This window comes from Vigna angularis, chromosome 3 (assembly GCF_016808095.1).
Source record: "Vigna angularis cultivar LongXiaoDou No.4 chromosome 3, ASM1680809v1, whole genome shotgun sequence".
In the NCBI taxonomy this organism is placed as follows: Eukaryota; Viridiplantae; Streptophyta; class Magnoliopsida; order Fabales; family Fabaceae; genus Vigna; species Vigna angularis.
Window position 1 is genome coordinate 2,865,584 of NC_068972.1, and position 12,651 is coordinate 2,878,234.

The window sequence follows — 12,651 nt, forward strand, 5'->3', positions numbered from 1 at the left end:
GCTTTAGAAAGTGCTTTTAAGACTGTTCAGTACAAATTTATACAGTGCAACAAACATAACTCATTTTGATTTTTGTTTTTAATAGATTGGTTAATTTAATGACGTAATTCTTTGATAAATAAGTGATGATAAACTAATATTTGCCAAAATCTGATTTTAGAATTTGTTATTTAGAAACAGTGTTGTCCTGTAACTTGTCAGAGAATTAAAAGTATAATAAATAATAAATACAGTGAATGGTTTAGGTAAGTTTCGATTATCTGGGGAAGGCGTGATGTGGGGATTGTACCATCATATATGTCAACTCAACGCGTCTTCCATTAAGTTTCGCACAGTATGCAGTTAGCTTCGGCAGTCGCTGCAAACTGAGTTGACACGTTAGCAAGGTCATACGATTAAAACTGAAGTTTTCTAATTTTTTTTCTTGAAAAACATTTTTTTACAACATTTAACATTATCTACGTGTTATTATATGATTGGTATAAAATTACATCACAATCAATAATAATAATTATAAACAAAAACATGAACTAATCACATAATAACACGTAAATGATGTTAAAATATTGTTAGAGTATCATTATTCTTTTTCTATCAAGACCATGTAAAAAAATTTGAATGAGATAAGACATTAAATAATATTTTAAATTATAAAAATAAAAGATATTGATTTTTCCTTTTTATAAACATAACATATTTCTTATTAATATTTAAATTATTTATATAATTTGATGTGTTTTATTTCAATGTCAATTAAAAAACACTGTATTTAATGTACATATAAAAAAAATAAGTCTAATAATTTAAAAATATGAAAAATTTACACCCTAACAAAATTTAAAAACTATCAATATGATTTCACTTAAACTACCTAAAAAAAGTCACTGCAAGTCACAATATCAATATTTTCATTTACAACAAACAAAAGTCATAAATATTTTAAGCACATACTCCTTTTAGGAAATAATAAGGAACCAAGCTTTTGGTCTTTTGTCATCCTGTATGACAACCAAATGGAAATCAAGGAATAGAAACTCCCAACATTCTCAACACCACACTTTCAACTTAACCGTTGCAAAACTGTGTTGTGTTTTAAGGTCAATGTTTTGGATTTCTTGTAGAAGAAGCATCACCTTTTTTCTCTTCAATATTGCACTATATAGATTACAATAATGTGAATTACAAATAAGACAAAGTTAAAACTTGGAGACTTCTCCCTAAATTAGAACAGTGTAAATTACCATTTTTTCTTTTAAAAAATTGATATTAAATAAATACCAGACTTTACCCTTGATATTAGTACATTTTGAAGAAATCCCGTTAAACCAATAATTTTATAAAATTCTTTAAAAATGTAAAAAATAAAAATAAAAATAAAAAAATTCTATAAACAACTTCATTCGAGAAAAGAAAAAGAGGAAAGTTGAAAAAGACTGACAGATGCTTTCTGACAAAAATATTTTCATATAAGTCTCATAATGACATGTTATCTTCCTATACGTGATACCTTTTTGTTTCTCTGTCATTGCCACTCTAAATTTTCATGACATTTGTTCATCAACTATACATTCATTATTTTTTTTCTTCAATTTCAATCGCTTTATCTATTTTGTACTATTCATTTTGAATTTATTCATATCCCTAAAACATGTTCACCACCATTTTGTGATCCCTTGACCAATTTCTACTATCACCGAAATTTCCTAATGAAATTTGCACTCTGTTTTTATACATTTCTCTCTTTAATTTTCTGAAACCAAATACAATGTAAATATTTTTAGAAAGATAAACTAATAACTTCCAGTAACATGAAAAAAAAAATATGGAAAGCGAGAACAACTTGAACATTCAAAAGACTAAAGTGGGCAATAAATTTAATCCAAAAATGAAAATACAGTTCCCCCACACGATTCCGTCGACAGTTTTCTCCAAACACGCTAGGTATATATAGGGATATGATACACCCAATTTCTATTTTTAGGTGAATATTCAAAGGCAATAAAAAAATATTATTGAAGAGAAGCTGAGAAACTTAACTTTTGGAACCTTTGAAACTCTGAAACTTTGAATCTATTTCCCGTTATATTGTCTCTTTTGGTTCATCCATCTTAAGCATTAACGAAATGACAGTTCCAATGTCTCATTTAGTATTATTATTTTACACCCCTAAAGCCTGACCACAAGACAATCTCATCCTCCTTTTCATCATCTATAAACTTCCTCCTTCTTTTGCCCTTTTGCTTTTTTTATAAGCTCAGTCTAACGTCTACTTTCCATCAACATATTTCGCCACAAATTAAATAATCATAGTCATCACCAAAAAAAAAACCAAGTAGTTGAACTAATGTTAAAAAAAGACACATATTCCTTTGGAAAAAAAAGTGTATTTAGGTGTTCGAACATTTAAATTGGAAGTAAAATGGGTGTTTGCTGCCATGTGACAAACTTACACGCTAGCTTTGGATGTACTTCCTAAAGGGGAAAGAGTAATGCAAATATTGAATGAGTGGTCAAAAGGAAGAAAAGGAAAACCCAAAAGCGTGTGAAGGGTTTATTTGTGAATGGAGAATGTGGTTCTTCACTTGATCTTTTCCTGTTTTTTATATTCACATTATTGAGAAACAAAAAACAAATTACCAACAAATAATAATGATTCAATATTACACATTAAATTCTATAGAAATTATATCTAATCTTATAGTTTTTTGAAATGTATTAACTTTCTTGAAAGCATAAATAGTTTTGTTGAAAGAGTGTAATTAGAATTTAGATTCCTTTTTTATTTGTCCGACATCAACTTTTAGCTTACTTACCTTTCATTTCAGCTACATTAGTTTAAGACAAAATCTAGAAACAATTCTGAGTATGTTTCGAGAAAAGAAATTCTAAGAACGCTTTTGAATTGAAACTAACGAAAATAAAGATGTTGTTTGGCTTATGTTTTCTGTTTTGGTTTTTTTATTGTAAGGGATTAAAAATTAACGTTTATATTAAATTTTGTTATATATAGAATTCAAAGTTTTGAAAATGTTCGATTTAACTATATGAAGAAGGTGAGTATTTTTCCTTCTAAAAGTTTCTTTTATGTTTTAAACTTTTTTATTTCTCATGTTTTTTTCCCAGTGTGCTCTGGTTTCATTAATTTCTTCAACCTTTTTATGTTAATTATGGTAGCTCTTTTGTTCTTACTTTAAGAATATATGTAAAAGAAAATTAAAAAAAAATTATCTATATTAAATTGAAGAATATCTATTGTGTCATATAATATTAAAGATATTAGCAAAAATTGATGTTTGTATGTACGTATATTTTGTCTTTTTATTTTACTTTTAGCGAGCTATATTTAATATTTATATTAATTTTATACATAAAAGGTTTGTGTTTTCAATTTCAAATTAAGAAATACCGAATATCAACATGATAGTGATTTCCACTTACCATTCGTGTACTTTTTCTTTCTAAAATCTTGTTTATCTCCTTTCACTAACCATAATTCTTATAAATAAACGTAAAAGAAAAATATAATTTATTTACCCAAAGTTAATTATGAATATCGTTATACATTGTAATTATAACTGTTATAAATATAAATAAATTATGAATATATATTAGATAAGAATATATTTATTCTTATGTAGTATATATGAAGATAATAATATCTTTATTTACATTTTCCCCTGTTTTTTTGTTTAACATTTTGTTAAACCTTTGGTATACTTTTGGAGATGGTCTTAAATATTAAAAGGTAAGATAAAAAAAAGTAATAAATAAAGTGTTATCCTTTTAATTAATAATCCCCACGCGCCTTCTTCTTTTTGTCATTTTGAAATAGGCCTTGCAGACAATCCTCCTTCCTTCCCATCTATATTTCTGCCTTCTTTCTTTCTTTCTCCTTCGCCTGCGTCGAATCTGGTGCACGTGCAGTTGCAGGTGAGTTCGCTACTCTCTGTCGTATTATTGCATTGTTCTTCTAAACACGGCTTTCTCGCTTTCTCTACTCTACTGCGCATGTTCTTTTTTCTTTTATTATTTTCTGTTCTAACTCAAAACCACTACTAATTGAGTAACAGGAGTTCAAAATTCCTGTAATTCTTCAAACCACGTCGAGTGAAAAAGAAAAAAAAAAGTTTACAGCCAACCTGTTTTCGATCTGTGGTTCACCTGTCGGATTTTGATTTGATGTGATTTGATTTTAACTTCGGAGTAATAATTATGGCAGTAATATGAGAAACCGTTGATTTTCTGTCGCTGTAATTGCTGAAAGTAAAAAATAGAAGACATCCTGACCAGATCGATGCAACTCTGTATTTGCTTTTCATTTTTATTTTTTAAATAAAAATTTGGGGTCAATGTGATATTCTGATGCTGTGACCATAACTTACACTACTTGCAAGTTTTTTCTGTTATGCAGAGCGTGTAGTCTTTATTGATAGTGATTTTACTATAGAAGGGAATGTGGTAGGGCAGAGTGTCTTTTTGAATTTTGTGACTGAAACTGAAATGAACTATGTGAACCTGTGTATTCTTAATATAATTATGTGATTTTACAAGAGGATGAGAGAGAGATGGTAGAGAATCAGACTTAATAAGGTTTAGTGGCATATATCTTCGGTATGAATGTATAACTCAAGGATCATATGATTGAATCCAGATTTATATTATATCTGTTGAAATGTTCTGTACACGCGTGCTTCATTCTTGTGGGAAAACAGTTGAAAAATCCGTAAATAAGATACAGAATCAGGTGATGAAATTGCCTAATATAAAATTGAAATCTCAGATAAATAGTACATTACTGGAACAGTACTGGTAATAAGATCCCACAGCATAACAATAAAGGCAACAGCCAGGATAAGTAATTACGAATAAGAATTCTCTGCAGTGAGAGAGAGAGAGAGAGAAGTTTTGCTAGCTACTTGATAATGACGGCAGAATTATGAATGTCAAAACTGACTACACGGGCAATCCAAGTCCCGTGATTCATTGCCCCGTGATTCCAGATTCATCAAACACTGATACAAGGCATATTATTACGTACCAGTAACAAAATATATACCTTAACTACATAATGGCCTCTGGTTCCAAAATTACTATTTGCATTTGCTTCAGTTAAATCCCGAATTCCGAAGTATGTTGAACTTCACTTTACACTCACATTACTTTTCCGTTGAACCAAACTTAACTGTATTTCAATCAGAGCATATGAAATGAAACTTAGCTCTGAAATCGAGGTCTCGTGCAACCTTTTGAAAAATGGGGTGCAATGGGAGCAAGCGTTCGAAAAAGAAAATCTTCAGCCTTTAAATTACATGGTTTTGCTGTATATTTGAGTTGAGTGGGAGTTTTGTTTCGTCTTGGGCCAATGCACTCCCGTATGAAAGTAATGTTATATTAGAAAAATAGATCAGATAGAAGGTAGCCTAGTTTCTAGAAACGTAGGCAAACGGAGAAAGAAAAACTATGAGATTAGTGATATAATTAATAAGGATTTGTAGGTTTTTGGTTTTTCTATATATATTATTCATGGCTGTGCATTATGGTGCTGTTTGATCTTAAAAGGCTTGGCTGCTGTTTTTTGTTAGGATCTAATCCCACCAATGCTACAAGCATTCGGTCACTTTATAACATGATATATATGTATAAATAGAAGTTTTCACATATATATATATATATATATATATATATATATATATATATATATATATATATATATGAGTGTGTGTATACACATATTTATCACTGTGACCTGTTCTTTAGTACTGTACTCTCTTCTGTTTCTGCGCTTGCTGTTCTTCTTTTGGAACTTTAATTTTTAACACAAGTCCTGCTAAACTTCCTGTCAATTGCAGAAAAATAATGCCAGAAATTCAGTTGGGTATGCATACTATCAGATCACATGGAACTAGAGTGGCAAGGATACATATGCATGACTGGTTGATTCTTTTGCTTCTTGTGATCATCGATGCTGTCTTGAATATAATAGAGCCATTTCACCGTTTCGTTGGGGAGGGGATGATGACTGACCTTAGATACCCATTGAAAGGCAATACTATTCCCTTTTGGGCCGTTCCGGTATATTTAGCTTCCTTGGATTGCTTCTTCAATTCAAAGAAATTTATTCATTACTGATATTATATGTTTTGTTTAGCCTTGACTTGGTTGATACTCAAGATATAAGATTTTGAATTATAATTCCTGAACAGATAGTAGCCATATTGTTACCACTGGCCGTTTTTCTCGTTTATTATTTCATTCGAAAGGATGTCTATGACTTCCACCACGCTATATTGGGTACATTTCTGGACCTTACAAGTCCTTTTTCGTCCATATTTGCACGTCACTTTGATATACTTAAACCTTTTACCGGATGCATCTCAGGCCTTCTATTTTCTGTACTCATTACTGCGGTGATAACTGATGCTATCAAGGATGGTGTAGGACGGCCGAGGCCAGATTTCTTCTGGCGTTGTTTCCCTGATGGAAAAGGGGTGGGTTTTCAATTTTATTGACCTCCTAGATAGTCTACTTAATGTCACATGTACAGCTTTTATGTAGTTAACTACTCAATAAACGCCCCATTGGTGCATGACATGATCAGGTGTTTGATCCAGTAACAAGTGATGTTCGCTGTACTGGAGATAAGGGTGTTATTAAGGAAGGACACAAAAGTTTCCCCAGCGGACATACTTCCTGTAAGTACTCTTTACAATCTTAAACTTTTTTTCGAAAGGTAATATTTCAGACAGAAAAAGCTTTTATTTCGGTGAACTTATTGACTCCAGATATCTATACAAGTTACAATGTCACAGTATGTTCACGATGAAATTCGTCTATTCTAATAGTACTACAAGCGTAGAAATTGTTTTAGATTAGTTAGTTTCAAATTAAGGAAAGTATTTGTTAGGAATTCTTGTACAGCCTTGATTAACCATATTACTTTCAAAAGGTTAAGGCATTTGATATGTTTTGAAATATTCAGGTGGCGTTCGGTTCTATTTTTGTAGTCATTTTCAATGGCTACAAAAACATTACTTTGTTAAAAAATATAAGCCAAGGATTCTACCGTGGTATTGATTGATTACATATTTTGTTTTAATTTGTAATTGCAAAACATACTACTTTGTTTTCTCGTAGTTTACGTTTCCAAGATGTTCGAACTTGGAAAGGAAATAGTGAACAAAAGATTTTTTATTTTTTTCAGGTTTTCTTGAACATTTCCTTCCATCTTAATGTAAACAGGAAATAAAATCATTAGTAAAAATATATCAAATGCCTCAGTTTCTCAACCTTTTGTGTCGTCAGTATCTTAGAAATGACATGTTTCTTTTGTATGCAGGGTCCTTTGCTGGTCTTGTTTATCTTTCTTGGTATCTATCTGGTAAAATTAGGGTATTTGACCGCAGGGGCCATGTTGCAAAGCTCTGTCTCGTTTTCTTACCGGTCCTCGTGGCAGCTATGATTGGTGTCTCTCGTGTTGATGATTACTGGCATCATTGGCAAGATGTGTTTGCTGGAGGTCTTATAGGTTAGTATATCGCTGCCATATTATTACATATTTCAATAAACCCTTTTTCAAAGTTTCTGATACGATTTTCTTTTACCAGGGACGACAATTGCTTCCTTTTGTTACTTACAATTCTATCCACCTCCTTACGATCTAGATGGTAAGACCATGAATTGTTCCTTTCATCATCTCGTCATAGTATGTGTTAATATTGTTGTTGTGGTAATTTGATTTGAATCCTTTTCAAGCCCAAATCAGTCTAGCCACTTCTGAAATTTCAGGCTACACTCATTTGGGACATAGTATGTGTTAATATACGGCTTCTGAAATTTCAAGGCCAAATCAGGCTTGATCAAAATATGTGGGTCTGATCTAAATTGAGAAAAGACGTATATGTTACTTGTAAATACTCATAATTTACCGAAGCGTTCAATATGATTATACGCTTCTCCATGTTTGTGTCTAAATTTGTTTTATAGAAACATACTTTTTTATGCCAAATAGTTATAATTTTAAAATTTAGTTTAGTTTATTGCTTTTGCCGTAGTTTCAAACATTGGTCTCAATCCAATAAAAATTTGGGCTGGACAATCTTGTTTCTGTTAAATTTTCAACAAAATGGCCAGGCTGAGATGATTTTTATGGGTTCTACTTCAGATATTGAAGAAAAATGTTTGGATCACAATTGTGTGCGTATTTACATAATTGTATGTGTAGGTTGGGGACCTCACGCATACTTCCAGATGTTGGCTGAAACTCGTAATGGTTCTCAGCCCTCTACCGTGAATAATGAGATTCATCATGTGCAATCTTCTGAGCTTCAAGCTGTATCTGTGTATATTCCACCTCAACATGATGCTGATACACGAGTCAACAGCTGGGATTCAAGCCCCATGTTAGGAGCATCCCAAAATGTAAGAACACATTGACTGCCGTAAAGACATAGGAAACATCACCAACATGTCCATAATCTGTAAAAATTATAGGCTTCGTGAGTTTCAGTTGCAGATAAACCATTTTAGGATCCTTGTCCCTTTAAATGATATTAATCCATTCCTTTACTTTGCTTTTAAGATAAGATGGTTGTTAGATTGAAAATTTGGGATGTCATGTTAGTTCTCTTTTATTTTCCCAAGATTGAAGTATACACTATACGCTGCTTTGCAATGTGACGAAAGGGAGAAAAATAATAGAACTTCTAGAACTCCTCTACTCAAAATGGTCGAGAAATTTTAATATATTTTTTGAGGAAGTTATCTTACTTTTTGTAACTCAATTTTTGCTTACATTACTCAGTTAGGACAGATTATACTTTAGTTTTGTATCGTTTGGCATAAACATACTTTATTTTCTTGTATTATGGCATTATGTGATTGTCTTTTGCTTTATTATATCGTCACCTATATAGTTCTGATCCTTTTTTAACAGTAGCTATAAATTAAAAACAATGAAATTACTGTCTGCTTCTCCATTGGTTAGTATAAAATTACTGTTCAACAATATTTTAAGTCTTAATATAGTGAGTTAATTCTCTGTAAAGATAAGTACGTAAAAGATGTTTCATACTTGTATTGCTATTATTTAATATATAATTTTAATAAAAAATAATAGGGATTTCTACAAACGATTAACTAGAGTTAAATCACTAAAATAGTTAGATACGTGTTTTGGATATCTTCTCCTTCCACCACTTTTTATTTAATTGATTAATACTTGTAGTATTTTTTATTGATTATGAATCTTACCATTTTATGTAAATTATGATTTACTATCCAAAAAAATCAGTTTGACGATTCATCACTTGAATTCATCAAAAACCTTCACATGATTTCTTAATTATTTGTCGTGAATTATCTTTTTTTATAATTTTAAAAACAAAATGTAAGTGTCAGAATTTTGAAAAATAAATGGACTAAAAGGACAACTATTACCTATCGATAATTTCAAAGTCTAAAGATATTTAAAACTTCGCCCTTCACCTGTATAAAAAAATATAAGTGCATAAAAATATTCGTCACTATAAAAATCTCACTACTTCACACCACCGTGAAAGGAAACAGAAAAAATTACTAACAAATACAGACAAAATCGAAGAAAGTATATATATATATATATATATATATATATATATATATATATATATATATATATATATATATATATATATATATATATATATATATATATATATATATATATATATATATAATTTAGTCTCTCTTTATTTGATGGAAAGAAATTGCTTTCAATTTAATTTGACATCACTACGATAGCAAATATAACGGTTGTAAATCCCAACTATAAGAATAGCTGCTAACTAGTATGAGTTTAAAGGTTTAAGATTTCATTCATGGAAGTTTTAACATAAATATTAAGAACATAATGGTTATACTTATATTATTTTATAATATAAATGTTATTTCATACTTTTTTTAGAAGATAATAATAATGAAAATTATATTGTGCTATAAATGTTCAATTTCATATTATTATGTATTATGTTATTCGATATAGAATTTTTTTTTTCTAATAATATGATGTTTTAAACTCCATAACTTTTACGTATAATGAATGTAAAATAATAAAGTTAATATAATTTCAAATTTAAAATTGAATGATGATAACTGTGACATCCCAAAAATACAGTCAGCACTATAGATTCAGAAAAATCACATTTAATAATAATTCAGTACAGTTTTTCACTAAAAACAAAAGCCAAGCCGTACGCCTTACAACACGAATCACAATCTGAAGTCGAATGCACAAATAAAAACCTGATCGAACGGTTTACACAGTACAAATACCGAACGGTCGAACTTGAAAGAAAATGAGTGAGTAGGTCGAACGACCACTCATGCCAACCACTACTAGCCGAGCGCCTCACTGCTCGGTCTTCACTTCAACCTCAACCAGATTCTCTTCGTTCAGCGCCTCTTCCAAACGCTCGTCTCTCTCTGCTCACATCCACACGGATGATCATTGCAATGACAAGACGGACGTACAAATACAATGGATAACACAAGGAAACGAAAGGGTAAGCTTATGTAATTTAACTCATGCATCAACATACAATTTCAAGTAAATAATTCAACAAACATGCATATTTCAACGTTATTCATTCGTCACATATCAATACACTGTAAGGTAGGTACTAATTAAACTCAACACGACTGACTGTCCAAACTGTATAAATTCCCGTGTAGCTACGACGATCGTGCACCCGGGTGGTGTGGTGACTGGCATTCTCAGCAGCTGCCACCCGAGGTTAGTCTATTCCGTCCAAATTACAGTTATGTGACGGTTCCGTCCAAATTACAGTTATGTGACGGGGACCTCCTGCCATTCCCACGCATGACATACCCCCTCTATGTCAAGACGAGTAGTCACGGAATATCAGGATCGAATCGCCTGCTAAGTCTGGCCACGGTCATACTTTTACAACTTTCAACATTCATTCATGAGTCGTTCCTACCTGGAACGCTCGTTCAACATTCATAACTTTACTTTCATCTCATATACTGCTCATCATTCGCTTTTCATCATGTATTCATATTTTCATTTCATCTCATATACTGTTCATCACTCATTATTCATCATTTTCATCATTCATAAGAAAACCACCAAACCGAACGTTCTGTCCCCAAAGGCCGAGGACGAACGCTACAAGTGAGATAAAGAGACGCTCGTTCGTATTAGAGTACGAACGGCAGAGAAACAATTACATTCAGGATTGGCCGAATAAGGTATTGTTCATTGGACGAACGTTATTTACCTTGAGGATCAGTTTAAGGGACTGACGCTCGTAAATATTCCAGGAATAATTTAAGTGTAGAGGCCCTAGGCCGAATACATCAAACACGAACGTTTCAAGACTTCAAGGGAACGTTTATAAGACTTCTCAATCTGGAATTCTCTTCCAGTCAATGACCGAACGTACAAATACGAATTTGGATGTACGCTACTTCAATAAAACCGAACACCATTTTGAGCGAGCGCTCAGTCTAATACCGAGACCCATTTTAGGACGAGCGCTCAATATAACCGAGCACCATTACAGCGAACGCTCAATTTGAAACCGAGCATATTTAGGACGAACGCTCAGTTTAAAACCGAGCACCTTTAGACGAACGTTCGGTATGAGACCAAACACCAATTTTGAACGAACGTTCGGTGTAATACCGAACCCCAATTTGAACGAACGCTCTCATTAAAGCCGAGCACACGAAAGGACGAACGCTCATTTCAACCAGAACATCAATTGGACGAACCCTCAACAAAGTAGTGGAACAAGAGTACGTTCGTCCTCGACCAGGGGTCATTCCAAATGAACGAATCCCATTCTTGACTATTAAAAAGGGAGACCGAACGGTCAAAGACCGTTCAATACGAACGTTCAATATGAAGGGGAAACTCTTTTTCAATTCATTTACATTCCAGTTCATTTCTCATCATACAGTTTCATAAATTCTATTCGTTCATGTCATGGTACAATTTACAATCTTCATATAGTTCATATCATCCAAATCTCATGTATTTCATACAACATATGTAAACTTAGTCATATTCATTTTCACTCAGTAAACAACGAACGTTCATGCAACTCAAATCACAGCACATCACGAAACATATTCATACAGTAATTAACGAACGTTCAAACGAATCACACAACATGAATTAAATCAAATAAGCTTCCCTTACCTGGAAAATGGCGAACGTTCACAGACGTACACAGACGCTCTCTACTCAAATCCTTATCACCAACGCTCGTTAATCCACTATATATGAACGAACGCTCAGAAACCCACCTATATTTGGTCATATACTGTTAGGACGAACGTTCAGAATATTTAAGAACGAACGCTCAACATGTAACTTAAGGACGAACGCTCGACAACACTGTTTGGACGAGCGCTCGTTACTAAGACGAACGAACGTTCAGAAACGAACGCTCGACAGAGAAAAAGAGACGAGCGCTCAAAACAACGTGGACGAACGTTCCATTTGTCAAGTTTTGGACGAACGTCCAATTTGAAACCAAATTGGACGAACGCGATTCTGCAGATTCTGCAGAATCGCAGGTTTTCCAGAAAACCAGAAAACCTCCATTTTTAACTCTAAAGCTTTTAGATTTCTACAAAAACAGTAAG

The 12,651-nt window shown here is 32.2% G+C and overlaps 1 protein-coding gene across 1 annotated transcript; it reads left to right on the forward strand.

Moving 5' to 3' along the window:
* Positions 1-3,806: 3,806 nt before the first annotated feature.
* Positions 3,807-8,765, forward strand: LOC108326255 (lipid phosphate phosphatase 2). The gene is made up of 8 exons (XM_017559638.2): positions 3,807-3,930; positions 5,850-6,072; positions 6,204-6,291; positions 6,379-6,488; positions 6,599-6,692; positions 7,337-7,525; positions 7,605-7,664; positions 8,222-8,765. The coding sequence occupies exons 2-8, from the start codon at positions 5,857-5,859 to the stop codon at positions 8,431-8,433; spliced, it is 969 nt and encodes a 322-aa protein (XP_017415127.1). The 5' UTR covers positions 3,807-3,930; positions 5,850-5,856; the 3' UTR covers positions 8,434-8,765.
* Positions 8,766-12,651: the final 3,886 nt, after the last annotated feature.

Coding starts and splice junctions, on each gene's coding strand:
- LOC108326255 (XM_017559638.2), top strand. CDS start 5,857: ATGCCAGAAATTCAGTTGGGTATGCATACTATCAGATCACATGGAACT. Junction 6,073..6,203: donor TTCCCTTTTGGGCCGTTCCG/GTATATTTAGCT, acceptor ATTCCTGAACAG/ATAGTAGCCATATTGTTACC. Junction 6,292..6,378: donor CTTCCACCACGCTATATTGG/GTACATTTCTGG, acceptor GATGCATCTCAG/GCCTTCTATTTTCTGTACTC.